We start from the raw sequence: 27,160 nt of genomic DNA, 5'->3' as shown, positions 1-27,160 counted from the left end.
GGACTCCTAAAAAAGTCTGTTTCTGTTACAATTGTGGAACAGAGCTTGATAGAGATAGAGATAGAGATACAGAGAAGATATATATAAAGAGAGAGAAGAGTTTATTTGTTCGTTTGTTTGCAATTGCTTAGTTGAAGAACGAAAGAGGAATGGCGAAGCACGAGGAGCTTCCGATCCCGATTTACAATAACCTAGAGTTGGTTTATGGGGGTGGTTCAGCGCTCGAAGAAGCTCAGCTTCGTTTCGATACTTTGAAGTCCAAATTCTCCGAAGTTTTCAGTAATCAACCTCAAGTTTTCGCTCGTTCACCTGGTTCCTCTCTCTCTCTCTCTCTCTCTGAATTTCTAGATTTTTATTTACTTTTATTTCTATATTGAGTTTTCTAATGTCGGTGCTGTGGTTGAATTGTTAGTTTGTATGATATAGGGATTAGAGTTTTGCGGTGTTTTATGATAATTTTGGTTTGCGGTGCAGGGAGAGTGAACTTGATTGGGGAGCACATTGATTATGAGGGTTATTCGGTGTTGCCTATGGCTATTCGGCAAGATACGATCGTGGCGATTCGGAAAAACAACGCGGAAAAGGTTCTCAGGATTGCTAACGTGAACGGTGACAAATATTCTGTTTGTACTTATCCTGCTGATCCTCTCCAGGTGGATTAACGAATCTTTTTTTGTTCTAAATTCTCTTTGGCAATGCGTGTTTAGTATTCTTCACAATAAGGTTGTCCTGTTTTGTTGATAATTTGATTTGGTGTTCCTTGTTTGTGATTTTAATGCAGGAAATCGACTTGAAGAATCACAAATGGGGCCATTATTTTATTTGTGGGTAAGTTTATTCCATATATATATATATATATATATATATATTTTTTTTTTTTTTTTTCTCTCGCCATTCTTTAGGTTTTTGAAGGAATTATAGTTGCAAGCTTTGTTGGATGTATGTGCTTTGTGTATGTTCTCTTTCGTGAACCCTGCTTAACAGTTAACACTACCAAGATGATGCAGTTTATTCGTCATTCAAGTAATTAGTCTTGCACTAATGTGCATACTGGTTACTATTCAAATCTATTTAAATTATGAAAACTAGTGGTTGCAAGTTTGTTTCAATGATATATTTTACCTTTGGTACTGTGCAATTTGAAACTAGTGGTTGGTTTTCATTTTTTGGGTGTACAAGAAAGAGTGCTGCACTGTTGTTTAATTCAGTATTAATTGGTAATGCAATGTCTGTAGGTACAAAGGTTTCTATGATTATGCAAAACAGAAAGGAGTGGATGTTGGTGAACCTGTTGGACTTGACGTTCTTGTTGATGGAATAGTGCCAACAGGTGTGTTCATTAATTTTGAATTAGAATGGTGCTACTGCTATAGACATTCAAATTTACCTCAAAGTGAATGTTGCTTGGCATCTCTGGTTCTCTATTGGAGATGAAATTGTTTTCTGTTGACAGTGTTAAATTAAAAGGATAAAGGGCGACACTTATTTATTTATATTCACAGGTTCTGGGCTATCAAGCTCTGCAGCGTTTGTCTGCTCATCCACAATTGCTATTATGGCTGCTTTTGATGTGAACTTCCCAAAGGTATCACTTTTGGGTTGGAATGCTCATGTGTATGTGGAATAGTTTGTGCTTTAAGGAGAAAATTCTGTTCTTCTCTTAATGAACATTGAATGGATAAATTGTTTCCATATATAATAGCTTGCAAGATTTTAAAATTGTTGTATTAATTATTAGTTATTCAGAATTATGACAAGGTATTTCTGGAATTTTGTGTCATTTAAGTACCAAAGGAAAAAAATAGTTGAATTTTTGGAACTGATAATTTTGCTGTATATCAAAATCGGGTATCAGTTCAGTACCACTGACATTATAGTATTACTGGAATTTCACATATTCACCCTTGGATGATCAGATCTAATTCCTATTTCAAATTATTTGCTGCCATTGAAATTGACGTTTTGTAAATCTCTACGCTTCCATGATTTAGTTGTTTTTCGTGAATTTTGTTATTTTTACCCAATCGTGTTTAGATTTATATATTATTTGTAGACATCTAAGATAATTCTACATTATACCTTTTTAGATGGATGATTTACAACTGCTTTTTGTTGAATGCCTACCTTTATTTTAAAAACATTTTATTCTGTTGTTCTGTTGTTTATTTGATGTTTTTATATTCTGTTTCTGACATATGTAATCATATATTGTTGACAGAAAGAAATTGCACAAGTTACATGTGCTTGTGAACGACATATTGGGACACAATCTGGTGGAATGGACCAGGTTCTTCACTTTTGTCATTACAGATGTTTTCTGTTGTAATTTTATGTGAACATGTCCCAATTAACTATCTGTGTATCTTCTTTTCCTCCATATCTCCTATGTGGCGACACTCGTTCTATGTTACAGCTTCTTGCTGATTGACACACTCATTGACCAATGTTTGTAATTAACACCTAAAATATATTGTCTCAAGTGAATAATTGAACATGAGCATATGGTGTTGCTGCATGAATTTTGAAACTCAAGTGTATAAAATACTGGATTTTTAAAATAGCTTGCTTTAGGGTGGGAAGTAATGCAGATATTTAATTAAATTCCACATTTAGGGATGATCCGGCACCATGCTTGTGGCCACAATTTGAAAACCATAGTCATTTCACTGTAGAAGTATGTTGCATAATTGACCGAAGATGCATTAATCTGCTTCCAACTGCATATGGGTTATTATTATCCAATTTGTGTTTCTCTTCCAACATTCTGACGTTTTACCTTGGCTATTTTTTTTTATTTGGTTTTACTTGACAGGCAATCTCTGTCATGGCCAAGACTGGGTTTGCAGAGCTCATTGATTTCAACCCAATTCGTGCAACAGATGTGCAACTTCCTGCTGGTGGGACTTTTGTGATAGCTCATTCTCTGGCAGAGTCTGAGAAGGCTGTTACTGCTGCGACAAATTATAACAATAGGGTTGTTGAATGTCGTTTGGCTTCTGTGAGTATAATCCAATTTTGTACCCTCTCCCTAATTACTACTTCTGGAGAAAAATATCTTTACCGCACTATTTTATATAACCTGTCAGGGTACATTTACTGGATGCAAATGCATAACTAATTTGGTAGTCCTTTATGACTTCTTGTAAACTACCAAAACGTCTTGTTTGTCACCGGTACATTAATAGTCTTTTTGATTGGTCAATTAGATTTCACTTGTTTAGTTTCTTTCATATACTGAAGTCTGAACATTATTTTACCTACTTTTATTATTGAATCGAACAAGGAACGACCTGTTCATTTCAGATGTTTGTGGCAATTTCATGCTGGACTTAATCATTAATTCATTAATGTGTATGTGCATCCATCAAAGCCTAGTTGCTTCATATCACTTATTCATTGCAGGTGCATGTGCACTAAAAACCATGTTGCTTATAATTTATTCACTAAATATTGCTGTTATAAAAAATTTCAGATTGTTCTAGCTATAAAGCTAGGAATGGATCCAAAAGAGGCAATATCAAAAGTGAGCACACTGTCTGATGTTGAAGGTTTATGTGTCAAATTTGCTGGTACTCGTAACTCATCTGATCCTGTACTTGCTGTAAAGGTAATTGAACCTGTTAGGATGTCATCCTTGGAATTTGCCTTGGGTGACACTATATTTTATCTGAGACACAATTTATATCACTTAATGGATTTCTTTGAATTTTAATATTTTTTCTGCATTCATAAAAATCTCAAGCCTGTTAATTGTTATAAAAACTTTTCATTCGGTACAGGAATATTTGAAAGAAGAACCATATACCGCCAAAGAAATTGAAGAAGTTACTGGGGAAAAGCTGACCTCCTTTTTGGGCAACAATGCAGCTTATTTAGAAGTCTTAAAAGTTGCAAAGCATTACAAGTTGCATCAGGTTTTTTTAAGCTTCATTATGTATTTTACGTGCAATTGTTTAGAAGCTTTTATGTATAACATATTCCAAATAAAAAATTTCAAATAATTTCTCGTGCTTTCTTTCGTATTTCACCAGCCAATGAGATTTTCCATCGAATAGAAATTATTAACAGCCAATGCATTTATCCCTTTTATACGCCGTTGTTTATTTGACACATTTTGTTTCTAGAGAGCTGCTCACGTGTATTCAGAAGCCAAGAGGGTACATGCTTTCAAGGATGTCGTATCCTCAAATCTAAGGTGAGTATTTTGGACTCTACATTCAGTCGGTCTTGAATGTGAGTTGGATGAGGACCACTCTTAATTTCTTTTAACGGGTTTCTATTTATTTTGATACAAAAATGCCTTGAGAACTAATCCCATCAGTTTGCAACTTTGCATATATTGTTATTCTTTTGTAAGTGAGATATGGATTATTTTTATGTAACTACCCAATTTTTTCAGCGACGAGGAGAAGCTAAAGAAGCTTGGTGACCTTATGAACGACAGTCATCATAGCTGCAGCGTTTTATATGAGTGCAGGTACTGAAATAGAGTATTGTGTCTTAGTAGAATAATGTATGCATTGTCAATTGTTTGGTTTCTCAGAAGGATTATTTCACAAGGCATGAATATTTCATGCGAGATTTTCCAACCTTAAAATTGATATTTTCTTTTATCCATGGAATCAGCTGTCCAGAGTTGGAAGAACTTGTAAATGTTTGTCGTAAGAATGGTGCTCTCGGGGCTAGGCTTACTGGAGCTGGATGGGGTGGTTGTGCAGTTGCTTTGGTGAAGGAGAACATAGTTCCACAATTTATCCTTAATTTAAAGGTTTGTTTATAATTATATATATTTAATAACCGTAATTAATCATTGAAGACCATGGATTAACAGGTAGTGAATGGTGAATTTTATATCCATTGCAGGAATGCTTCTACCAGTCTAGGATAGACAAGGGCGTTATTAAGAAGAACGACCTTGGCCTTTATGTATTTGCTTCCAAGCCATCAAGTGGTGCTGCTATATTCAAGTTTTAGTATATTTTTTACCCACTTCCCTTATAATGGCTGAGCCGAAGATATAAACACGGACTAGAAGCAATTTCAAATGGATAGAGTAAGATAAAATGGTACCTTATTTTCGTCTTTAATTTATTTTAATTGACAGATAAAACAATAATGATATTGCCGAATGGCTTTGCAGTTATCTTCTGCAATTGATAAATAAATATGTGATCGTTTAAATTCCTTAGTGCTCTTCAGATAAATTGACGTTATCCATTCATACATACCTTGTACACCTTCAAACCACATCAAAAGTTGTTGGAATCTTTAATCTTGTAGAAATAAAGTATAAACTTACAGTGGACTAAGAAAAAAAGACACCATTGAAATAAAAACCTAAAACGATGGGAGTGCAAGTAGTACGTTTGGGATGGAGAAAGCAAAAGCCTAACCAAGTTTTCACCAAAACTCGCCTTAGCTTGAAGCGTAGGAAACTCACTCACAACCACCCATCCAATTTGTTTGATTTCTAAACTCACTCACAGCTACGATTAAACTCTTCTACTTTTGTTGATTGTTTTCAATTTGTGGTAAGATTTATGGAGGGAATGTGTTTGCGTTTTACCAAGGCCACCTCTCACAATTTTTTAACTGTCGTTGAAGCGAATTTTGGTTTTGAATCTAATAAATATAGACATTAGGATGTTAATTTTATAACATACTGAAATGTGGTTAAGATCGGAGTCTTAGTAATAAAAAAGATGGATTAAATATGTTGTTGGTCAGTAAATTTTGGATTGTATTTGAGTTATTTATATTATTTGACATATTTTTATTTTAATATTAAATCAAATATTGGATTGTATTTGAGTTATTTATATTATTTGACATATTTTTATTTTAATATTAAATCAAATATTATTATGAAACGTATTTGAAATGTTAAATAAATTTAATAAAATTTGATTAAAAAGATTAAGTCCATATATTTTGAAAGATAAAAGATTAGATCAATTTAAAATTTCAAAATAGATTAATTTTAAAATTTATTAAAAGACAAAAAACATATTTAACTAAAACAGTAATATTTTAATATTTTTTTGAAATATATTATTTTACACTTTTTTACAATACTAGTTTTTATTTTTAAAATTTGTATATCTTGTCCATAGTCACATTTGTAGACATGATAGGGTAGGCTTTGAGTAAATTTTCATACTTCATGAATTTTTAAGATTAATTATTATGTAAAATAATGTTGATCACTGTTTACCTTCATTTTTACTGACATGATTTCTTGTTATATATTTATGTAAAAGCATTTATCAATTTATTATTGAATATAGTAATTTAAATAATTAATTTAACATCCTAATTAGGTCACTGTACCAATAAATGTTAGGAAAACAATTTTACATTGTGAGAGATATTTCTTTTTTATGTGTCCCATCATCAATAAATTTTAGGAAAACTCCATTTCTTTCCTTTAATCTTATAATTTTCCAGATTAAGTTGGATATTGTCAACCTTTTAAAAAAAAGAAAAACTCAACTTTTTTTCTATATAAAGGATTTGAGGTCCTACAGGTTGATACAGACCACAATAATAATTTTGTATATCGATGAAATATGAGGAGATTTATGAGAATATGAGAATGTATTATTCTATTTCTTCTCTCTGCTTTTAGCAGCTTCAGAGCACCGCGAAATCCACATGCGAACGTGATTCCTTCCGAGAATCACAATCTTGGCAGCAGAAAACGCGTTGAATCAATATTGAAACGACTCACACCTCTTCTCATTCCTTCTTATTTTTTTCAATTCAATACTTTCTAAAATAATATTTATTCTCAAATGCTTAACAACAATTTCAGATTTCAAATGCTAAATAATAATAATAATAATTTTAGATATTATTATTATTGATGGTAGCATGAGTAACAGATAAGCCTGACAAATCTTGAAATATCAGAAGCCACGTGCTTTTGTACCTTACTTATTGGACGTGGGTTCAAACCCCACGTGCTTCTGCAAAACTCCTTATCACAACTTATTCAATCCTTCCTTATGTTTTCACTCTCTCACTATAATAATATCCAACCAAATCTTTTCTTTATGTTTCTATGTCATTCCATTCTTCAATTCTTATTTTTATCCCTGTGATGTAATTTAATCTAAGATCTTAGTTATGTATATATTTTTTATTTATTCATGGGGCTTGTAATAATCAATGTTCAAAGGTCCACTCACTTATGAAAGAGATTCTAAATCTCACTATTATTCATTCTTTAAGACTCCATTTTGAAAAAAATAATAATAATTTACTGCTACAAATCCATCAATTATTGTTCATGAAAACATGTTGATTAAAGAATTTTCGAATTTCATGACCACGGTGCCTCAGTAAAAGACTCAAAATAAGCCAGTAAATTATAAAATTAAATATCTTTAGTTCATTTTTTTAATCCATAAATGTATCGCTACTTTTACTTTGTCTGTTTACAGTTTCTCACTAGTAACTTTATAATTTCAATTTATTTTGTTCTATCTTAAAACTAAATATTATTTATCAAGTATTTATACGAATTTTGTTCACTTTTATTATGATAATAATTGAAACATTGTTTAAAGAGAATTAAGTATACACGACTTAAACTAATCTCTCGTTAGTTTCTCTCTGAGATAAATCCTTTTAAAAAATGGATGTTGACTTTCTTTTCATGAGATTTATACAACATAATCACATTTTTTTTTAATGTATCTGTGAAAGAGACACTGTTTCATGCATGCACTTTAACAATAGATAATGATAATTCACTCTGTGAACATCGCTTAAACAATAGTCTACCATTCTAGTAATATTAGTCCATAAACATATATTTCAGATAAATTATGTCAAAAATATTAACTACAACACATCAAGTATATTATAAATACCAATTACACTTAAAATATTTATATTTTCTACTTTAAGCTTTTATAACAATACAATTTTCAACAGTATTATTCACACATGTATATAATTACACTCCAATATATATATATATATATATATATATATATATATATATATATATATATATATATATATATATATATATATATAAACAACATACATCTCTTAATCAATCTCATGTGACGAATTTGTTCCAGTGCTTATAAATCATACGACTAGATCTCTCAAAGCTTATAAAACTTCTCCTTATCTAAATCCAAAAGAAAGAAGAAAATGAAGTATAAATATACGTTTTATTAATGCAACAATTAAACTTATAAATTCCTTTTTTTAGAGAATTTAGAAAATAAAATTCTAACAAGATGAAAGTGAAACAAAAATATTATAATATATTTAATACAAAATTATACCTTAACAAAATTTAGACATTACATTATTGGTTCAAATAACGACGGAGAAGTAAATATAACGTAGTATATATTTTTATATTGTAGTTTAATTCATTTCAATTTATTATTTTTCTACGCCAATATATACTTTTTGATGTAATAATGTTAGAACTTATGATTAAGAATGAGAAATAAATTCGTGTTTATAGGTATTATTATGTATATATTCGCATTTTTCCTACTTTCATTTTCGTTCCAATAACCATCCTGGTCTTTATTAAGTTACTATCACATCATTGTTTAAATAATTAAGTGTCTGGTTAATATTTTGAAATACTTAAAATTTTAGTGTTTTAATTATGGATTACGACGATTTTCATGTTTATGTTAATTTGAAGATATTGAATAGCTTACCAAAATTTATTTCTCACCCCAAAATAAATGTTACATATATTTGATTTGATTTTTAATAATTATATTTTAATTATGGAATAAGCTATGTTACAGGATATTATATATAATTACAGGATATTAGCATCAATAATTATTTTCCTTCGTAAATAGTGTAACATCCAACAATTTTAATTGCATTTGTATAAGTTAATTTTTTTACAAATTAAATATTTCAAAACGAAAAGTTTCAAATAAAATCGAAAAGGCTAAATAAAATACTATAAACGTAATTCAAAATATTTTTTTATAATTATTTAAATCAAATATATTTAAAATAAATTTCTTATTGATTGATGTTCAACTAACTGGTGTATTTAGTCACACTAGATCAAATTCATAATATTGAATCGAACATTTATCTTACAAAACATAACTTATAATTAAAACTTAAATCTTTTATAAGTGATATATCATGGTTATAGCTTGATTTTTATCACGAAATAATAAATACACCATAATAGTATATCTTTAACACATATTGAAAATATTATAATATTGAATACATCAGTAGAACTTTGATAATTAAAATTAATGTATTGTTTATTTCTCATTCTTGAACATTTTTTAATTTTTAACAAAATCTCAATATTAACTAAGTTTAATGATTTATTTTAATTATTACAAATATTTTTTAAATATTACTACGTTTTAGACTATTAATTAATTTATAACTATATTTTAGTTTTTAAATTATTTATAATTTTTTTAAATCATCATTTATTTTCCAGGTAATTAAACTTTAATTAATAATATATCAAAATGAAATTCAAAATTCAATTTACAATATCAAATTTTAATTATAAAAAGTAAACTGTACTGCTACTTAAATAAATATTATGAACAGTATATCATCTAAAAAAGGTATTTTTGAAAACATGCTATTTTGGAAAATACAAATCTCCGTTGTAAAATTTAGTGAATATATAAAACGTAAAAAATAATGATATTTTAACTTTTTTTTATCTACTTTTAATTCATTATTTTAATTATTATTAGATTATCACATTATAATATTAAAAAAATTAAAATAGATAATTTAATAATTATTAAAATAATAAGTTAAAATTTAATAAAAAAATAAATTAAAATATTATTATCCAAACATAAAAGTTAACTATTGCGAGTATTTTTTCTTATGGTAGATTTAATTCAAAGTTTATTGTTCAATCAAATATTAAATTATCACATCAAAATTTTAATCAAAGCATTTTAAGAAATAATAAATTTAATGTTTTTTTCATTTGAAAAACTTTTCCATTTCAAAATTAAACGCATGATCAAATAAAGAAGGCTTATTATTATTGCGAGTGTTTTTTCTACACAAAATCTATCTGTCATTCATGAATTTAGTCTTTTTTAGAATTTATCTCAATAAATAAATAAATACCCTAAAAGAAGTGTCGGTGAAGAAGTATTCATAAAACGAACACAACTGTGTCTAGATCAGCATTAGGTAAAAAAAATACGTGAACATCGCTTGAACAGAAAATAAAAATTACATTACTAATTCATATATTTATTACTCTAATTTATTTTACGTACACGTCACTCTTTTTTCTTCGTTTTCTATTATCCACTCATCAGATTCATAATTTTTAATAACTTTTCTTTCTTTTTTATCTTCTTTGCACGCGTGTCATCATCTCATCATCTCACACCCTATGATTAAGAAGAGTGGTGGTGACACTGACAGATAAAGGAAATTCCATTTAAATTTTAAAATGTCATTAAAATTAACGCGCTTCAACCATTGAAGTAATGAAAATTCTTAGTATTCCAGAAGTTAGAATAAGTAAAAACGAAAAATAAAAAAAAGAAAGAAAGTGTACACATTTATTCTTAAAATAAAAAAAAATATTCACCAAAACAAGATAAAACAGAGAATTTGAATCAACTAAAACCGTGTTCTGTTCTGTCAACAGTAACACAGCAGACATTTATTTTAAAAGCATGTTTTTGAGACAAAGTTTGGCGAAAACGAAATCCGTTTGAAAAAGGTTTAGAAAAGTGATTAGATAATAATGAAAACAAGAAAAAAATGTGAGAAAGAGGGTGAAACACAGAGTTGCCAACTGTCGGCGCGGTTCTGCTTTGCTCCTTCCTTCCTAGTATTTTCGCTCTGTACTATAAATCACCAGTTTTGTTGTTTCGAAGACATCACATGGAAATGGCTCTGTCAATGAAAAGAAAGAGAAAGATTTTAAATTTCATTTGAAATCTTTAGTTTCCCTGTGATGTTGTTGTGAACTCCATTTCTCATGCTTCTTGTCCCTCATTGGATCTCGCCTTCTTTCTCTTTCCCTCAAGCAAGGTATTCACTTTTCCACAAAGCTTCCCTTAATCTACTTTCAAAACCTTAACTTTGTGTTTTTATCTCCGGTTTTCCTTCGTTCAAGTCCCCAGTTATATCTACTTTTCTTCATTTCTCTTTGGCTTACTGGTTTGAACTTTTTTCATGTCTGTAACTGATTGAATTATGTTTCTTGTTGTGATGCAGGGCTGGTCCATTCCTGGGTTTACTTTCTTTTTCTTTTTTATCCCTTTGGGGGTGTCCTAATTCTGTAGGGTAGGGTAACAAGCAGGGAGAAAAGTTGGATTAGTTTTGTGATGGATCATATGAGTCTCAAGGATGATGACTCTGAAATTGATCTTGAAAGTGGGTTGGTAGTGGTTGAAGATGACTCAAAGAATGTGTCTTCTCCAGGTAACACAAAACAAGGGAAGATTTTGTTTACTGAGATTTCTTGTATAAAAGGTGATGATAGGTATAGTGGATGCTGCAATGAGTCAAAGCTAACAGTAGTTTCAATGGACATGGTGAAAGTGAGTGGGAAGTTGTACTCGGTAGAATGTGTGGAGAATGATACACCAGAAAAGGAGAAACGAAAAAAGTGCAGTAACAAGAAGGCTCCCAAACCTCCAAGACCTCCGAGAGCTCCATCACTTGATGCAGCTGACCATAAGCTGATAAGGGAAATCACTGAACTTGCCATGTTAAAGCGTGCGAGGATTGAGAGGATGAAAGCTTTGAAGAAGATGAAGGCTGCAAAGGCATCATCCTCATCATCTTCCAGTAGCAGCATTTTTGCTATGCTTTTCACTGTTATCTTCTGTATTGTGATATTGCTCCAAGGTAATAATTAATGCTTGTAATCAAACTAGTTCTTTCTTATCATGCATATCACATTTGTTTCCTACTCTTGTGCACTATAACATGGTTGGGGTTTAAGTTTAACTTTGACTTATCAAAATTAGCAAATTCAGATTCAGTCTTTAGTTTTTGACATGTTCTCTTAACAGGCATGTCTTCTGGGAAAAGTTCAGTTGCAACATTCCAGGGATCTCCAGTAGCCACAGGAGTAACAGAGGGTGGTCTGGTTTATGTTCAACAACAACTCAATCCATCTTCAAGTCACCCAAATGCACCTGGTTTTCAGTACCACAAGTAAGTTGAATTGAAGCTCCATCTTTACACCTTTTTTTTCTCTCTTTGTGTTCATAAAGAATGCAACACCGGTGTGACAACCTTGTAATGTAATCAATCATGCTACTTGATTGTTCCCTGCAGAATTGTACAGAAGTTCACTGGTTCAGATTTGCCTGCCAAAAAATAGAGAAGAGATGCTGGTTAATTAATGCCAGTGTGGTGACACCAAGAATGTCATTGTCATATGGTATTGTACCCATGTGCTTCTCACCAAAGATTTTTTTTTTCTTGTCTTCGAAACTGTATTTCACAACTATCATGAGACTGAATGTGATGGGCAATTTTTCCCTGTATGTATAGTGTTATTAGTCAATGGTGGTGGGGTGGGGTGAGTTAAATTGCATAATGGTGTTGCTGGATGTTACCTCCTCAGCAACTGCTTGTTGCATGCACGTTCAAACAAATTCAGAGTTCGAGGAGATTTTGCTTTTCAAGCTTCAGAGTTAAATCACACCCAGTTTTTTATCATTTTCCAATTCTTATGTGAAGTGATATTCGAATGCAACGAAGTGGAATACTATATTACATACCAGAAGTATAGTATTAATCAACTTGTGCATTTGGGTGAGCAGATTTTTTACTAACTCATAAACTGAGTTAACTTAACCAAACAAAGATGGTTGCAGAAACATCAAAACGGAGGTAAAATTCAGAAAACCAAGTAAAATAAATATGAAGATTCAGAAGCAACACTGAACGAAAAAAACTAATTGTCTTTATTTGTTTTGTTACTCCTCCAAACATACTGAATGCAAACTCTGATATCACATTCAATAACATGGTGTAGGGTAAAGGAAGCTGGCAAGAAAGTGCTGATAGAAAAGAAAAAAAGAATGCAAAGGACAATTAATTTTGTCGGGGATTTTACGTGTACTAATTATAAAAAAGATTTTTCTTTTATAAATTATTGTTTTTTAACAATTAAGAAAATTACAAGTTTAAATTATTTGTGTGTGGAAGATGTTTTTGAATTATAAAAACACAAGAAAGAAAGTGAAACAAACAAAAAACTCTAATTTCCACATCCCTCATGGATTGTAGTTTTTACAATATTCGGATACATAGGGACTACCTCTGAAAGAGAGTGATTTCTCAACATTCAGACAAAAACAGTAAGGTGTGTAGCACTAGTTGTATTTTTAGACAGTGACGAGTGAAACATAATAAAACTAGATTAAATTACTCTGCTATCGTTATTTAGATATATTGTGACAAAAACATGTAATAAAATTTTCATTTCATTTGGAAATCCATTTCACTTTCCCTCACTCCATCTCTTTCAACCATGAAAAAAACAATGCATAAATTTGCACTTGAAGATAGGTGTGAACTCTTGGAAGCTTGGTCTGAGGTTGAAGCCATTATGGCAGTTTGGACTCTACCTACTATTGTGCATGTTGAGAGGAGTAACTAGGCATGTGATTTCACATGTGACTGCTTCTCTCAATCTTGATCCGACAAACAAAATTAAGAAAAAGTTGACAAAACAATCTTCATCACAAAGGAAGTGGACACCTGCAACAGTTTGCATTTCATGACTACAGAGAGTTTGGATGAGTGAAACAATTCAATGCTGTTTGCTGCTCCTCAATGAATTTCATTGTACCAACACCATGATTATTGATGAAAGGCTACCACCTAGCCCTGTGAGAAAACCAAACCAAAACCACTACCACTACTGCTACTTAGTCTGTGGTCAAATCCAAGACAAGCATATTCTTAGTCCTAGGAGCCGTAGGTTGTCTAATTTAACTCAATTGGAGTTAGTAAGTAGTAACCACTCTCTTGATTTCAATTGTTGTAGAATAAATTAAAACCAAAGTATGTAACAATGTAACAACAACTATGATGAAAAGGGGACCAGACTGCTAAAAGTGACACCAGCAAGGTTGTAAGAAAAGTATGGTTTATAAAGAGCATCTTTTCAGTACACAGAATTATAGCATACCACTATTTGTACAAACTCAATCATCTAAAGCATTTATTCATGGAATAAGAATAAGAGCTCTCATAATTACTAAATGCTACAAGAAATCAAAACTAATCAACCATTTAATAGTAGTTTAACTATGGCTGCAGCCACATCCACCAACTTCTGCATAATGTCATTTCTATCACTTAAGGGTGCCTGAGATGAGCCAGAAAATTTCTTGTCACAGGCATTTACTTCCTTCTGAGCATCAACGATGCAGTAACTGGCAAACCCAAATCGACCTTGGCTTATGGCATCAGCTGCTTGTGGGAGAATGTACTTCACAACTGGGATGTATGACTCTGCGCAGAAAGCAAGTTGTTGCTCCAATTCTTCATCTGAGGTTTGCTTGATCAAGTCTTCAATGTAACTCAGTGTGTCAGTAGCATTTGCCTGAATGTCATTCACCATTATGAGGGCCATACCCTTTGGATCACTTTTGGGGGCCAAGGGATTTGAGTGTAAGATGGAGCTGCAGAGATCATAAAATGGAGTCTTTCGGCATATCTGGTCCACCAAATCACCATCATCGTCACCATCTCCATCAGAGGAAAGTGTTGGTGTGAGAAGAATACAGGATAGAAGAAGAATATGGACCAGAAAAAAAGACACAGAGGGTAAGCTCCTCCTCATTTTCTCTGGTAGGGGAATGAATCACCAATCTTCTTTCTTGGCTGCTATTTAAAGTTAGGTTGGTCCTTGGAAAGTTAAAAAAAAATTGAGATTTGTTTGCATACAATTGAAAAAGAAGAAAAAAAATTGTTGGACTCCTTTGATTGGGTGCATTTTATGCCACTTGAGTATAGCACGAAAGTGATTAGTCATTCACGACATGACAGATTAAAAATTGAATCTTTCCTTACAAAAATTCAGAAAAATACATTTTTTCTTTTTGTCAGATTCATGGTCTGCATCCCCTTCAACCTAGTCTAGTTACTCGTTGATGAACACCTATGTCAAGCTAAATCAGTAATAAAAAGGTTTTGGTTAACATCAACAACACACCATCAAAATTCATACAGATAAAAAAACTTACTAAAACAGTGTAAGTAAGTGGTGAAAGTTATCTAGCTTGTCCAAGGGAAAAACACCTCACACCAGAAAAAAACAGATTTAAACAACTTAAAGAAAAACACAGCAACATTTTATATACACTAAATAGTATTTTAAACATGATTGTGTATGTGAAAGAGAATTTACACAAGAAACCAATAAAACAAAAAGCATGAGTCTTTTTCATATCTACAATAATTGGTCACAGGTGTGCTGTTCGCTTTTTGTAACCATGGGCTACCAGTGCTCTTGCAATTGCGTCTACAGCTTGATTTTAAGGATAAATCTTTCCTTGTATCACGGATTTCTTGTTTTCAGTTCCACAGTTTCTTCTGCTGTGTTCACGCTCTTCTGTAGCCTGTAAGATGACAAATCAGAGATCTTTCGAGATGATGTTGGCTTCATATCCATAAACTTTCTTACATTAAAGACAAGATCTTGATGATTGCATGTGTTTGAACTTTCTTTGTTTTTTAAAGGTCACAAGAGAGAGTCATCAATTATCCCTTCAACAAACACACACTAACTAACACCAAGCATAATTGGCATGGCTTCAACTTAAGGAATCATAGTTATCCACTTTTGTCTTGTTAGTAATGACAAGCATAGCAGTTATAGTTTAATAACACCCAATTTTCAATTGCTTTCAACTCCCAACTTGCTTGAACATTTTCCCTATTAGTCCTGGTCCTATATCTAGTGAGAGGCTTCTAAGAATTGTTTATGAGAATCTAGTACATTTTAAATCCCAAAACCATTGTTTGATATGAATTATTCAATATTATAGTGTGGTTGGGTATGTTCTTTTCTTGAGTTCACATTCAGCCTTGCTTTCAGAGCCAATCAATTTTATAACAGGGTGTTCAGTTCTTGTGGTGGGGATCCCAAGAGGACAAAATAGGAACTGTTTTTGAGGTTCCAAACTAAGGGGTGCCCCTGGCCAAGGCATCCAGAGGGTCCCCTACATGGAAATTGGACCAAACATCTTTAAACTGAATGAGGTCATACCACCCTAAATCTGTGTTGAGCCACAGAAAGAAAAGGGCCAACATATGATATAAATTATGTTAACCTATTTTTTCACCCAACCTTATCATTTTTCTAGCAGGTTCTGCAGAAATGAGTATTATGTCAGTAAAAAAATAAAAGTTATCAGATGATGATGGTGCACGCTTTTTTTAGCTTAGAACCTTGTGTTTATATACTGTACTTACTCTCTTGTAGTGAGGTTTCACATTCATGTGACATCGGAATTATCTATGATCATTTTTCTTCTACATTTCTTGTTGATGATTTCTTGATATATGCAGAAGATTTATCTCCTTTTGGTCGTTTTTTTCGTTCTTTCCTTGACAAAAATCCCCCTTCTGATCTATTTTTGTTTGAGATACTGTTAAAGATTAAACATGTGCTTCTTATATATAACTTTTAGAGTAGTTATTGTGAAGTTAAACAATATTTAAAATTAAATTACACTTTTATACTATTATTAAATTTTAATTAATTATACTTTGATCAGTACCTCAACATCATTTATTCACTTGTCTAACAAATCTTGTAAATTATATTTAAGGACCAAGCATTTATATATATTTTATTTATATTTATATTAAATACAAAATAAAAAAGAAAGAAACTGAAATGTTTTTCATCTTATTCCTTTTTTCGATTGTTGTATTTGTTTTTTTGATATTCATATAAATAAACCGTATTTTCTCCCAAACACCAGTTTTGTATTTTGGTAAAAAATTGTTCAAGTGTGATTTATTTGATAGGGGAGATTTAGGTAAGTGAAAAAATAAAACAAGAATAGGTAAAAGTATAGAATACAATTTTTTTTAATTTGAAAGAAATGATTCAGAAATAAAGTGAAAATAAAATTTTTTCTTTCCAGAGTAAAGAAGGTAATATATGCAAATTTTTAGTAAAAATATGAGTTTGGCATAGAGTTGGTATATTTTCTTGCATACCTAACCAATCATATAGCATTAGCATACTGACAAATTAATTGCAGAGGGAATCGTATAATCAACTATACCCACACAGTACCATTTAAACAAATATTAAATTAGCATATAATCAAAATCATATCAATAAAATACTTAAATTGAATTTAAGAAAGAATTGAAGGACCTAATATATAATACCAAGATAACTAAAAGATCTATCTGACACGAAAATTGAATTAAAATATGAACAAGTAACGCTTTTACATGGACCGTCCGATTGAGTAACACATCGTCGATCGGTGTGAGTTCCTGTTTCAACGGCCAAGATCAACGCTGCAGAGCAACCGGTGGAAGCGAAGGGAAGAAGCTGGTAACTTCGCTGTTCTCTCCATTCTCGCGTGCTCGGTTTTCGATCCATTTTCGCTGAGAAAGAACTCGGAAACGGTGTGTCAAACCCGTTGGAAATGGGAGAAAAAAAAAAACTCAGCCATTTAATAGTAGTTTAACCATGGCTGCAGCCACATCCACAAGCTTCTGCATAATGCAATTTCTGTCACTTAATGGTGTCTGAGATGAGCCAGAAAATTTCTTGTCGCAGGCATTAACTTCCTTCTGAGCATCAACGATGCAGTAACTGGCAAACCCATATCGACCTTGGCTTATGGCATCAGCTGCTTGTGGGAGAATGTACTTCACAACTGGGATGTATGACTCTGCGCAGAAAGCAAGTTGTTGCTCCAATTCTTCATCTGAGGTTTGCTTGATCAACTCTTCGATGTAACTCAGTGTGTCAGTAGCATTTGCCTGAATGTTATTCACCATTATGAGGGCCATACCCTTTGGATCACTTTTAGGGGCCAAGGGATTTGAGTGTAAGATGGAGCTGCAGAGATCATAAAAGGGAGTCTTTCGGCATATTTGGGCCACCAAATCACCATCAGAGGAATGAGTTGGTGTGAGAAGAATACAGGAAAGAGTAAGAATATGGAGAATAAAAAAGGACGCAAAGAGTGAGCTCTTCCTCATTTTCTCGGGTAGGGGTATGAGTCACCAAGCTTTTTTCTTGGATGCTATTTAAAGTTAGGTGGTCCTTGGCAAGTTAACAAATTGAGATTTGTTTGCAACCAATTGAAAAAAAAAAAACAAGAACAAAATTTTTTGGACTCTTATAGTTGGGTGCATTTTATGCATACTTGTGAGTATCACATGAAAGTGATTAGTCATGCATGACAGATTAAAAATTGAATCTTTTCTTAGAAAAAGTTCAGGAAGTAGATTTTTCTTTTTTCAGATAGAGCTGTCCCCTACACCTCCTTCAACCTGGTTACTTGTTGATGAACATGTAGATTATTAAACAGGGCAATTAAATCAATAATCAATATGATTGACATGAACATACCAAAATTGAAATAGAGAAAAAGGCTTGTTAAAATAGTATAAATGAGTGATATGGCAAAAACATCTCACACACATCAAGAAAAGAAACAGATTTACTCAAGTTAAGAAAAAAAAAAACACTGGCATTTAATGCTAAATAGTGTTTTAAACATGATTGTCTATGTGAAAGAGAATTCACACAAGAAACCAATAAAACAAAATGCAGGAGTCTTTTTCAAATATACAATAATTGGTCAGGTGTTTTGTTTGCTGTTTGTAGCCATGGGCTAGCAGGGCCATTGGAATTGCGTCACCTTGATTTTAAGGAAAAATCATCCTTGTATCACGGATATCTTGTTGGCTTTTAGCGCCAACGGTTCCACAGTTTTCCAATCTATCAATTTGGACAAAATTTTCATCCTTCATGCACTTCTCTCCCTTCCTCTTTTGTGCATTTCTCAAATGTCGATAATTTCATTCAGGATTATAATACTCTTTCAATTAGGAAGGACATGATAAACAAGGTATAACATAATTTATAATTTGATCAATATCATATTATATTAATCAAGCATAGCCTTGTTGGCAACTTGTCATTGGTGAGTGTTGATTTGGTTTCCCGGAGAAGATGATCTTGCAAGAGTTGGCCTAAACAGATGCATCATCAGCACCTTCTTCTGTGATCTTGGGGCCCCCTTCCTGCAGAGCTGCAACTGCTTTTACCACATCAGCTTCAACAATTGCTTTGTATCTATTAGCACACCAACATGCTTCCTTTTGACCGGGTTCAAGGATTCGAAAGTAGTTGATGGGTTTTGTCTAAGGGATTCATTCTTTTCTTTGGTTTTGATTACGTTGGTACACTACTGACTCGACTAACTACTTATGCTTGACTTTGTCTTTAACAACTCCCCGTTAACACCTTCCATTAAAACTTTCCTTTTATCACACAACATTCTGCTAGTAAGTTCCTATATATAGAAGAGCTGTGGTAGGCACTTATATCCAATAAAACTTCCTTACTGTTCAGCATACCATAACATTTAGAGTAATTACCATCCCTAAAATATAGCCATGCAAATAGTACTATTGTGTCTAATGATACTTAAGCTCACTCCAGCCTTTGCAGCCACCGTGAATGATGCCTATGGTGGTGATCCTGGTTGTGCATTAGGGAGTGGCATATACCGCCACACTTGCCCAGAGGCTGAGGCCATCATCTTCTATTGGGTGGAGCAGGCTGTTGCTGAAGACTCAAGAATGGCTGCCTCACTGCTTAGATTACATTTCCATGATTGCTTTGTCAATGCAAGACATTTTTTTTGCCTCCACACATTATCTTTTGAAGGTTCTATAAACCCCACTAACCCTGTAATATATTGTTGACATTTCAGGGTTGTGATGCTTCAGTCTTGCTGGATGACACACAGGACTTTGTTGGTGAGAAAACTGCAGGTCCAAATTTGAATTCTCTCAGAGGATTTGAAGTGATCGACAAAATCAAATCTGAGCTGGAACTACTCTGTCCACAGACTGTCTCTTGTGCTGACATACTGGCAACTGCTGCAAGAGATTCAGTTCTTCTGGTTTGTCACTGCTGCATGTCTTCTCGTCCCAACCTCATTCCTTTCTTTCTCATTCCTTTTTATTTTATTATTATTTTTTAATTTTCTTGCTCAATTGTTCAATCTGTGACTATCATGAAGCATATGAAGTTGAACTACTATGTTACAGTCAGGAGGTCCAATTTGGGAGATGCAAATGGGAAGGAAAGATAGCATTACTGCTAGTAAGGATGCAGCAAATAATAACATCCCAGGTCCAAACTCCACTGTTGATGTGCTGGTAGCCAAGTTCGAGAATGTAGGCCTTACACTTAAAGACATGGTTGCCCTTTCAGGTTAATCAGCTTACAATGCTATTAAAATGCTGTAATAATTCTTCTCTATCAATCACTGACAAACAAGAAAGATTACCATTCTTTTCTGCATTCCACTTTTCAGGTGCACACACAATAGGGAAAGCACGCTGCACAACATTCAGCTCTCGATTGCAGAGTAGTAGCGACTCAGAAAACATTGATTTCATCGCATCATTGCAACAGTTGTGCTCAGGATTAGATAATGGTAACATAGTTGCACATCTTGACTTGGCTACACCTGCTACCTTTGATAACCAATACTTCGTTAATCTTCTCTCTGGGGAGGGATTGCTCCCATCAGATCAGACTCTTGTGAATGGAAATGATCAGACACGACAGATTGTGGAAAACTACGTGGAGAATCCATTAGCTTTCTTCGAAGACTTCAAGCATTCAATGTTAAAAATGGGAAGCTTGGGATCACCAAGTAATGGCCAGATTCGTAGGGACTGCCGAACGGTTAATTAGTCTTAGCCTTTCCTTTTTAACCAAAAATAATAATTCTAGTTCTAAAGCTGATATTGCCCTATGTAAAAGCAATATGGTTGTTGCATACTAATTGATCACTAGAAGGGGCGAACTATGTTACTGTTATGGGATTAAATATTAATGATTACTTGATCGGCTTTTAGTAAAAGTTTTCCAAGCACTGGTTAAAGCCATTAATTGCTTCAGCTTCACATTATGTCAGTTCGTCACAAATATTAGCATGTAGCAGAAAATATTTCAACTTAAAAACAAAAGTAACAACGTTGCTTAGACGCTTTCTTCAAATAACTGCATGATTCTATTGGGAAACTATCATCCCTACCACCTAAGATATAAACAGTAGTACTTAAATTGCAAGTTTGAAAATAGGATATAAATAATAAAAAGAAAAGTTAGGGATGTGAATAGATGAATTAAAAGGTCAGTAACTTCACTCAGTAGAAAACTGTTTTTTTTATTAAAATATCAAGGATCTTCTGCTTACCAAAGAGTTGTTGAAAAGACGAAATAGCTTATACATCAGAAGAAAGAAGTACAACACAGAGAGTCATATCAGGTCTCATGGTACAACTTCAAGCTCGGCCAATTATTTCCCAATAATTGATCAATACAAATGAAAATCGAAACAAAGAAAGCAAAGAAGAGGGGACAGTGAGAATTGTGGAAGTGGCAAAAGCAATTGTGTTTCCGAAACAGATGAGACCAACAGACATGAGTAAGTAACTAGAGCAATTGTCTAACTATAGCTCCTGTTGTGACTGCAACATCATGCGTGGCACTGTTCTCATCAGTGAGTGGCGATTTCCCAGAGAAACTGTTCTCACAAGAGGTGGCCTCAACAGCAGCATCATTCACACCATCTTCTGCGAATTTGGGGTCTCCTTTCTGCAGAGCAGCAATGGCTTGTGCCACGTCAGCTTCCAGAATTGCTTTGTATCTACCAGCACAAGAACTCAGTGATTCCTTTTGACCAGGTTCAGGGCTTCCCTGAAGAAGTTGGTGGATCTTGTCCAAGGCATTATTTGCTTTGGTTTTGATTACATTGACCATGATCAGAGCTAGCCCTTCGATATCTGCATCGGCGCTGCGAGGGTCAGAGGAGAGGTATTGGATGCAAAGGTTCTGATGGGGTGTCTGCTTGCATGTTTCTTCTATCAGATTGGCCTTGTTTAGCAGAACGACTCTGCAGTTAGTTGCTGTTGGCACCGAAATTGTTGTTATAACAACAGCGTAAAAAATAAAAGATAGTGGCTTCATGTCTTGGAAAACGAGAAGAAAAATGATGTGGGGATGGATCAATGTCTTCTCAGAATTCTCAGAAACGAAAGATTGTTTACCCTTTGCTTTTGTAGTTATGAGGCTGTGCCGTGCACGGAAGTGATCACCGTTGTGGGTCTCCTTTGTCTTGCTTTAGGAGCAGAGAACATGAAATTATTCTAGTTATTCCTACCATTTTCTAGAATAAATTAGTACTTTGTTTGAGCACGGAATAGACCTAATTTAGAGACCAAATTTGTGATTAAGGACTAAATAATCACAAAATTTGTACATTACGTGGCAGCCATTGGAATAGGAATCAAGGTGGTGAGAGATTGTGGTAACAAGAAGGCCAAAGTGAAAGGTTCATGAGGCGTGTTGTCTCTTTAGAGTGACCAAATGTGATCCCTTCCCCCAATAGATGCTATAATGAAGAGCCGTGTTTGGATATTTGAATGGAACATGATCTCCAACCACCTTAAAACAGCAATAATAACCACAAAAGGACAAGCCACACCCTCAGATTAATCTCCTTCACTTATCCTTATCATTTCTTCCTACCCTACCCCACCATTGCCAAAGAAGAATGAGACACGCATTAGTGAGGAGGGAGGGAAAGAAAGCATACACAAGAATAATATAGCAGTTATGCCTATCCTCAATTCCCAATAATTCATAAATCATGTTCATGGGTCTCTCTCTTTTTGTTAACATTCATAGAACAATAAATTTCTCGCAAAAACGCAACTTTGTGTCATTCAACAATAATGTTAAGGTTTCACAAACGGATTTGATCTTATGAAAATCAGAGCAAAGAGGAATTATGATAATAGTCACAATGCATATCAAGTGTTTGGGAAATTGCGAGATTAACGAGAGGCTTGGATTTTATTACATATAACTTATTATAAGAGCTTTAAAATAGATAGCAGCATTTTTTTTTTACATAACAGGTAAGAGCAGGTTCCAAGACACCTGCAACAATCAGTGAACACAACTAAGCATAGGTTTGAGGAAGTGCAAAATCTAGAGCAGCAATCTAACAATAGCAGCAGTAATAGCAGCAACATCGTGCATAGCATTGTTCTGTTTGGTGAGTGGAGAATTCCCAGAGAAACCACTCTCACAGTTGGTAGCCTCATTAGCAGCATCATTGGCTCCATCTTCAGCAAACTTGGGGTTCCCTTTCTGCAGAGCCTCAGTGGCTTGAGGAACATCAGCTATCAACACTGCATTGTATTTACTAGCACAAGAACTCAAGGCTCTTCTCTGTTTAGTTCCTGCTCCCGCCCTCTGCAAGTCATGGATTATTTTCAAGGCATCGTTTGCTTTGGCTTTTATCACTTTCACCATGATAAGAGCTAGCCCTGAAACATCAGCAGTGGAGCTTTCAGGGCTTGCCTTCAGAGTTTGAACGCAGAGATTGTAGTTGGGGGTTCTCTTGCAAGTGCTCTCTATCAGATTTTCATTGTTTGGAAGAAAGCTTCTGCAGTGGCTTCCTGGTATTGTAACCAGAACAACAATGGCTTGGAGAAAGAAGCACAGAATCAGTGACTTCAAGTTTGTCATTATGAATCTTTGAAAGAGATTGGTGATGATTGATCACAGTAGCTTGATTCCACATTATGGAATGCAGCTATGCCATTTTATAGGTGGAAAATGATTTTTTTACTACTAAATTTTGACAACTTTCTCTTACAACCTTAAGTGACATATTCTAAGTGGTTCTGAAGATGACACTTCGTGTTGTAAGAGAAAGTTGTCCAAATTTAATAATTAAAATATCATTTTTCTTTATAATTAAAAGATCATCACTTTACTTTTTAATCAGGATATCTTTTCAAATTAAATTTTCACAAATTTCTACTGCAAGACATTTTTCAAATAATTTTAAAATATAAAAAAAATCACCTAAAAAATGTATATAATATTATAAGAGAAATTTATTAAAATTTAGTCTTTAAAAATTCATTTTTCTTTACAAATCTTCTTTCTAAGAAAATAAATATTATTTGTTAAATTTATTTAAAATTAAAAAATTCTAATGTCCAATAAACCTTATTAGGATAGGCTTGTTAAACAATGATTCTGATACCATATTAAATATGTATATGTTATTAGAATAAAAGATATGTGTTTGATGAAAAATAACTCAAGAAAACTTTTTTATTTTACATATTAATCCAATAGAAACTTGTTCAATACATAAAGTACAATATCTCATGATATAAAGAAAAAAATTAAAACCTAAGATATCATTTTAATACATAATATTCGATAATAATAAAAGAAGATAAAATATATTATATTTCCATCAATACAATTAAAACTAAAAAATATACGATATTTCTAATTTATTTTTTGTTTAATAAATAATAAGTGCTATTTATGATTTCTATTTTTTTAATAGATGTAATCAATGTATTTAGGAAAGCATTGTAAGAAAACGTAATTGTTTTATTAATGACAAATTGATTAGTTAACTTTACTATTTAATATTAAAAAATTAACGTTACAATATATTAGGATATAAAGAAAAAAATTAAAACCTAAGATATAATTATAATATTCAATAATAATAAAAGAAAAGAAAATATATTATATTTCCATTAATAAAATTAAAATCATGAGATATATAATATCTCTAATTTTATTATTTAATAAGTGTTATTTATACTTTCTATTTTTTAATAAATTTAATCTATGTATTTAGGAAAACATTGTAAAAAAATGTAATTGTTTTATTAATGACAAATTGATTCGTGAACTTTACTGTTTAATGTTAGATTAGTTTAAAACAACAAAAAGTTAGTTTCGAGTATCATCTTTTATATATTTAGAGACATACAAAGAATTTACAACTCTGAATAAAAAATGTGCAACTATCATCTTTCAAATTATTTATCATCTTCATTCAAATTTGCTTTCTGTGATTAAATATCCACCGTTCTATGTTGGCTCGTTAAATTTACTTTTTTGGCTTTCAAATTCAATCCTAAATTACGACAAAAGATCCTTGTAATTAGTAATTGAAAATTAACTTTAATGGCTACGTCTTAACTGTTATTATTATATCCACAAAATAATGTATATTTAATTAAAAATGTTGGTGTTGTTAATTTGCGACTCTATTTGCATGCGATGATTGGGTGGTGCTCCAAGTAGTAATTATTTTACAAAGTAAAGTGATAAAGCACAAATGCATGGTTGTATTGCATTCTTATTTAACCCCTTATTTCTTATATATATATATATATATATATATATATATATATATATATATATATAATCTTATATTTTGATTCATTTTAATTTATTATTTAATTATTTTTAGATCATCGTATTATATTATTAAAAAATTAAAAATAAATAATTAAAAGATGATTGAAATAATAAATTAAAAGTGAGTGAAAATATATTTTTTTATGTTTCTTCTTTCATTTCAAAATTAATTGATCACATTCTAAGAAAATTAAATACGATTTTTTTAATAGATTCACATTGAACGAGGTTGAATACTTTCTTGAAATATATTTATTTAACCTTTAATTTAGATAAGCTAAATTCAGTGCATGAACTTTTTCTTCCACTATGTATATCTTAATTATTATACGCACAGAAAAGGTATTAGTTAAAAATATTTTAATTTGCAGCTGTATTTGCATGTAATGATTGGACGTGAGATGCAAGTAGTAATAATAAAATAGAATAATTTTAAGTAATTTTAGGAAGGAAAGTGCTAAAACCACAGATGCATAGTTGCATTGCACCATTCACCTCACTCCTTCATAAATAAATACTACAATCTGAAGCTAATTTAATTTAACGTATATACTATTTTTATTTTTCTAAAAACAGGTTCCATAACATTTGAAACAACTTCTGAAATCAGTCATATATATAAATGTTTAACTATAACTGTCAAAATGGGTTGGAACCCATGAGCTAATCCGACTCATCACGGGTTTGGGCCGGATTGGATTGAAATTTTTTTACAAATTTCAATACGGATTGATTTTTGACCCAGCTCATCTAGAACCCGACTCATCCGGGTTGAATCCGTGATGAACCAGGTTGACTCACCAGTCCGCAGATAAAATGGTCACACAAGTGTTTTTTATTAAGTTGGACTTTACATTTGGGTCATGTCAGATTATTTTTTTTAGCCAACACATAAATAATTTGTGTTTTTTTATTTTGGTTTGTATTTGGATTGTATTAAAGTTTATTTAGATTTTAATTAGAATTATAATTTAGTTTTGACTAAAAAATAAATAAAAAAATTGTATTCTTTTTAATTAAGTGAACCCGTGAGCCAACTTATTTAACCCGCCAAACCGTGATGGGTCGGGCCGGATTCAAATTTTTTTGACTCACTAAAAAATGACCCGGATTGGGTTGGGTTGGCTCACTAAATTATCAATCCATGATAGGTTTACCCGTTTGACCAGCTCTGTGTTTAGCTATTTGAGTAAAATATTATAGAAACAAAAGAGAAAATGAAAACGATGGAATACCATGGAATAATCTAATAAAAGAAACATTCAAGAGAATTATTAAATGAAAAATAAAAAATATAGCCTGTAGATTGATACTTGTTAGGTAATAATTAAGCCTTTTTTCATACAATATTAGTCAATAGATTCCTCCCAAACACTCCACTTAACTTAACAAGCTGAAAAACTAAGCATAATTAGGATGATAATTAATGGATAATATTGGCATATATACCACCTTTTTAAAATATATATATATATATATATATATATATATATATATATATATATATATATATATATAGACATCTGCCCAAACATATTAGGTAGAAAGTTCGATATATGTGTATACCTTATCTACAAGATATATTCCTACATCCAAATTCATGACTCGTGTTAATTTAAATATTTCATTACACAT

At 32.2% G+C, this 27,160-nt stretch overlaps 6 protein-coding genes and 1 pseudogene across 6 annotated transcripts; 3 read left to right on the top strand and 4 right to left on the bottom strand.

The window, feature by feature from the left end:
• GALK (Mevalonate/galactokinase family protein) lies at positions 1-5,184 on the top strand. The gene is made up of 13 exons (XM_028062426.2): positions 1-312; positions 475-653; positions 782-828; positions 1,236-1,330; positions 1,503-1,585; positions 2,219-2,287; positions 2,813-2,998; positions 3,473-3,607; positions 3,780-3,914; positions 4,125-4,195; positions 4,400-4,477; positions 4,627-4,768; positions 4,864-5,184. Exons 1-13 carry the CDS (start codon positions 150-152, stop codon positions 4,972-4,974), a joined length of 1,494 nt encoding a protein of 497 aa, XP_027918227.2. The 5' UTR covers positions 1-149; the 3' UTR covers positions 4,975-5,184.
• A 5,588-nt stretch (positions 5,185-10,772) lies between these two features.
• LOC114177360 (uncharacterized) lies at positions 10,773-12,659 on the top strand. Its single transcript, XM_028062670.2, has 4 exons — positions 10,773-11,049; positions 11,236-11,871; positions 12,039-12,183; positions 12,307-12,659. Exons 2-4 carry the CDS (start codon positions 11,346-11,348, stop codon positions 12,350-12,352), a joined length of 717 nt encoding a protein of 238 aa, XP_027918471.2. The 5' UTR covers positions 10,773-11,049; positions 11,236-11,345; the 3' UTR covers positions 12,353-12,659.
• A 1,455-nt stretch (positions 12,660-14,114) lies between these two features.
• On the bottom strand, positions 14,115-15,357 carry LOC114177361 (cell wall / vacuolar inhibitor of fructosidase 1-like). Its single transcript, XM_028062671.2, has one exon. The coding sequence runs from the start codon at positions 14,828-14,830 to the stop codon at positions 14,270-14,272; it is 561 nt and encodes a 186-aa protein (XP_027918472.1). The 5' UTR covers positions 14,831-15,357; the 3' UTR covers positions 14,115-14,269.
• A 2,058-nt stretch (positions 15,358-17,415) lies between these two features.
• Positions 17,416-18,309, bottom strand: LOC114177362 (cell wall / vacuolar inhibitor of fructosidase 1-like). Its single transcript, XM_028062672.2, has one exon. It carries the CDS (start codon positions 18,223-18,225, stop codon positions 17,683-17,685), a length of 543 nt encoding a protein of 180 aa, XP_027918473.1. The 5' UTR covers positions 18,226-18,309; the 3' UTR covers positions 17,416-17,682.
• Positions 18,310-19,109: 800 nt separating this feature from the next.
• On the top strand, positions 19,110-21,134 carry LOC114177359 (peroxidase superfamily protein). The gene is made up of 4 exons (XM_028062669.2): positions 19,110-19,884; positions 19,971-20,162; positions 20,311-20,476; positions 20,580-21,134. Exons 1-4 carry the CDS (start codon positions 19,651-19,653, stop codon positions 20,963-20,965), a joined length of 978 nt encoding a protein of 325 aa, XP_027918470.2. The 5' UTR covers positions 19,110-19,650; the 3' UTR covers positions 20,966-21,134.
• A 281-nt stretch (positions 21,135-21,415) lies between these two features.
• LOC114178733 (cell wall / vacuolar inhibitor of fructosidase 1-like) lies at positions 21,416-22,644 on the bottom strand. The gene has a single exon (XM_028064792.2). The coding sequence runs from the start codon at positions 22,241-22,243 to the stop codon at positions 21,710-21,712; it is 534 nt and encodes a 177-aa protein (XP_027920593.1). The 5' UTR covers positions 22,244-22,644; the 3' UTR covers positions 21,416-21,709.
• Positions 22,645-23,112: 468 nt separating this feature from the next.
• LOC114178732 (cell wall / vacuolar inhibitor of fructosidase 1 pseudogene) lies at positions 23,113-23,874 on the bottom strand (annotated as a pseudogene).
• Between the last annotated feature and the right edge of the window lie 3,286 nt (positions 23,875-27,160).

The sequence above is a fragment of the Vigna unguiculata genome, chromosome 3, assembly GCF_037176805.1.
Source record: "Vigna unguiculata cultivar grain cowpea cultivar isolate G323 ecotype 2 chromosome 3, ASM3717680v1, whole genome shotgun sequence".
NCBI lineage: Eukaryota > Viridiplantae > Streptophyta > Magnoliopsida > Fabales > Fabaceae > Vigna > Vigna unguiculata.
The sequence above is the reverse complement of the archived record's forward strand: the minus strand, read 5'-3'. Positions and strand labels throughout refer to the sequence as shown.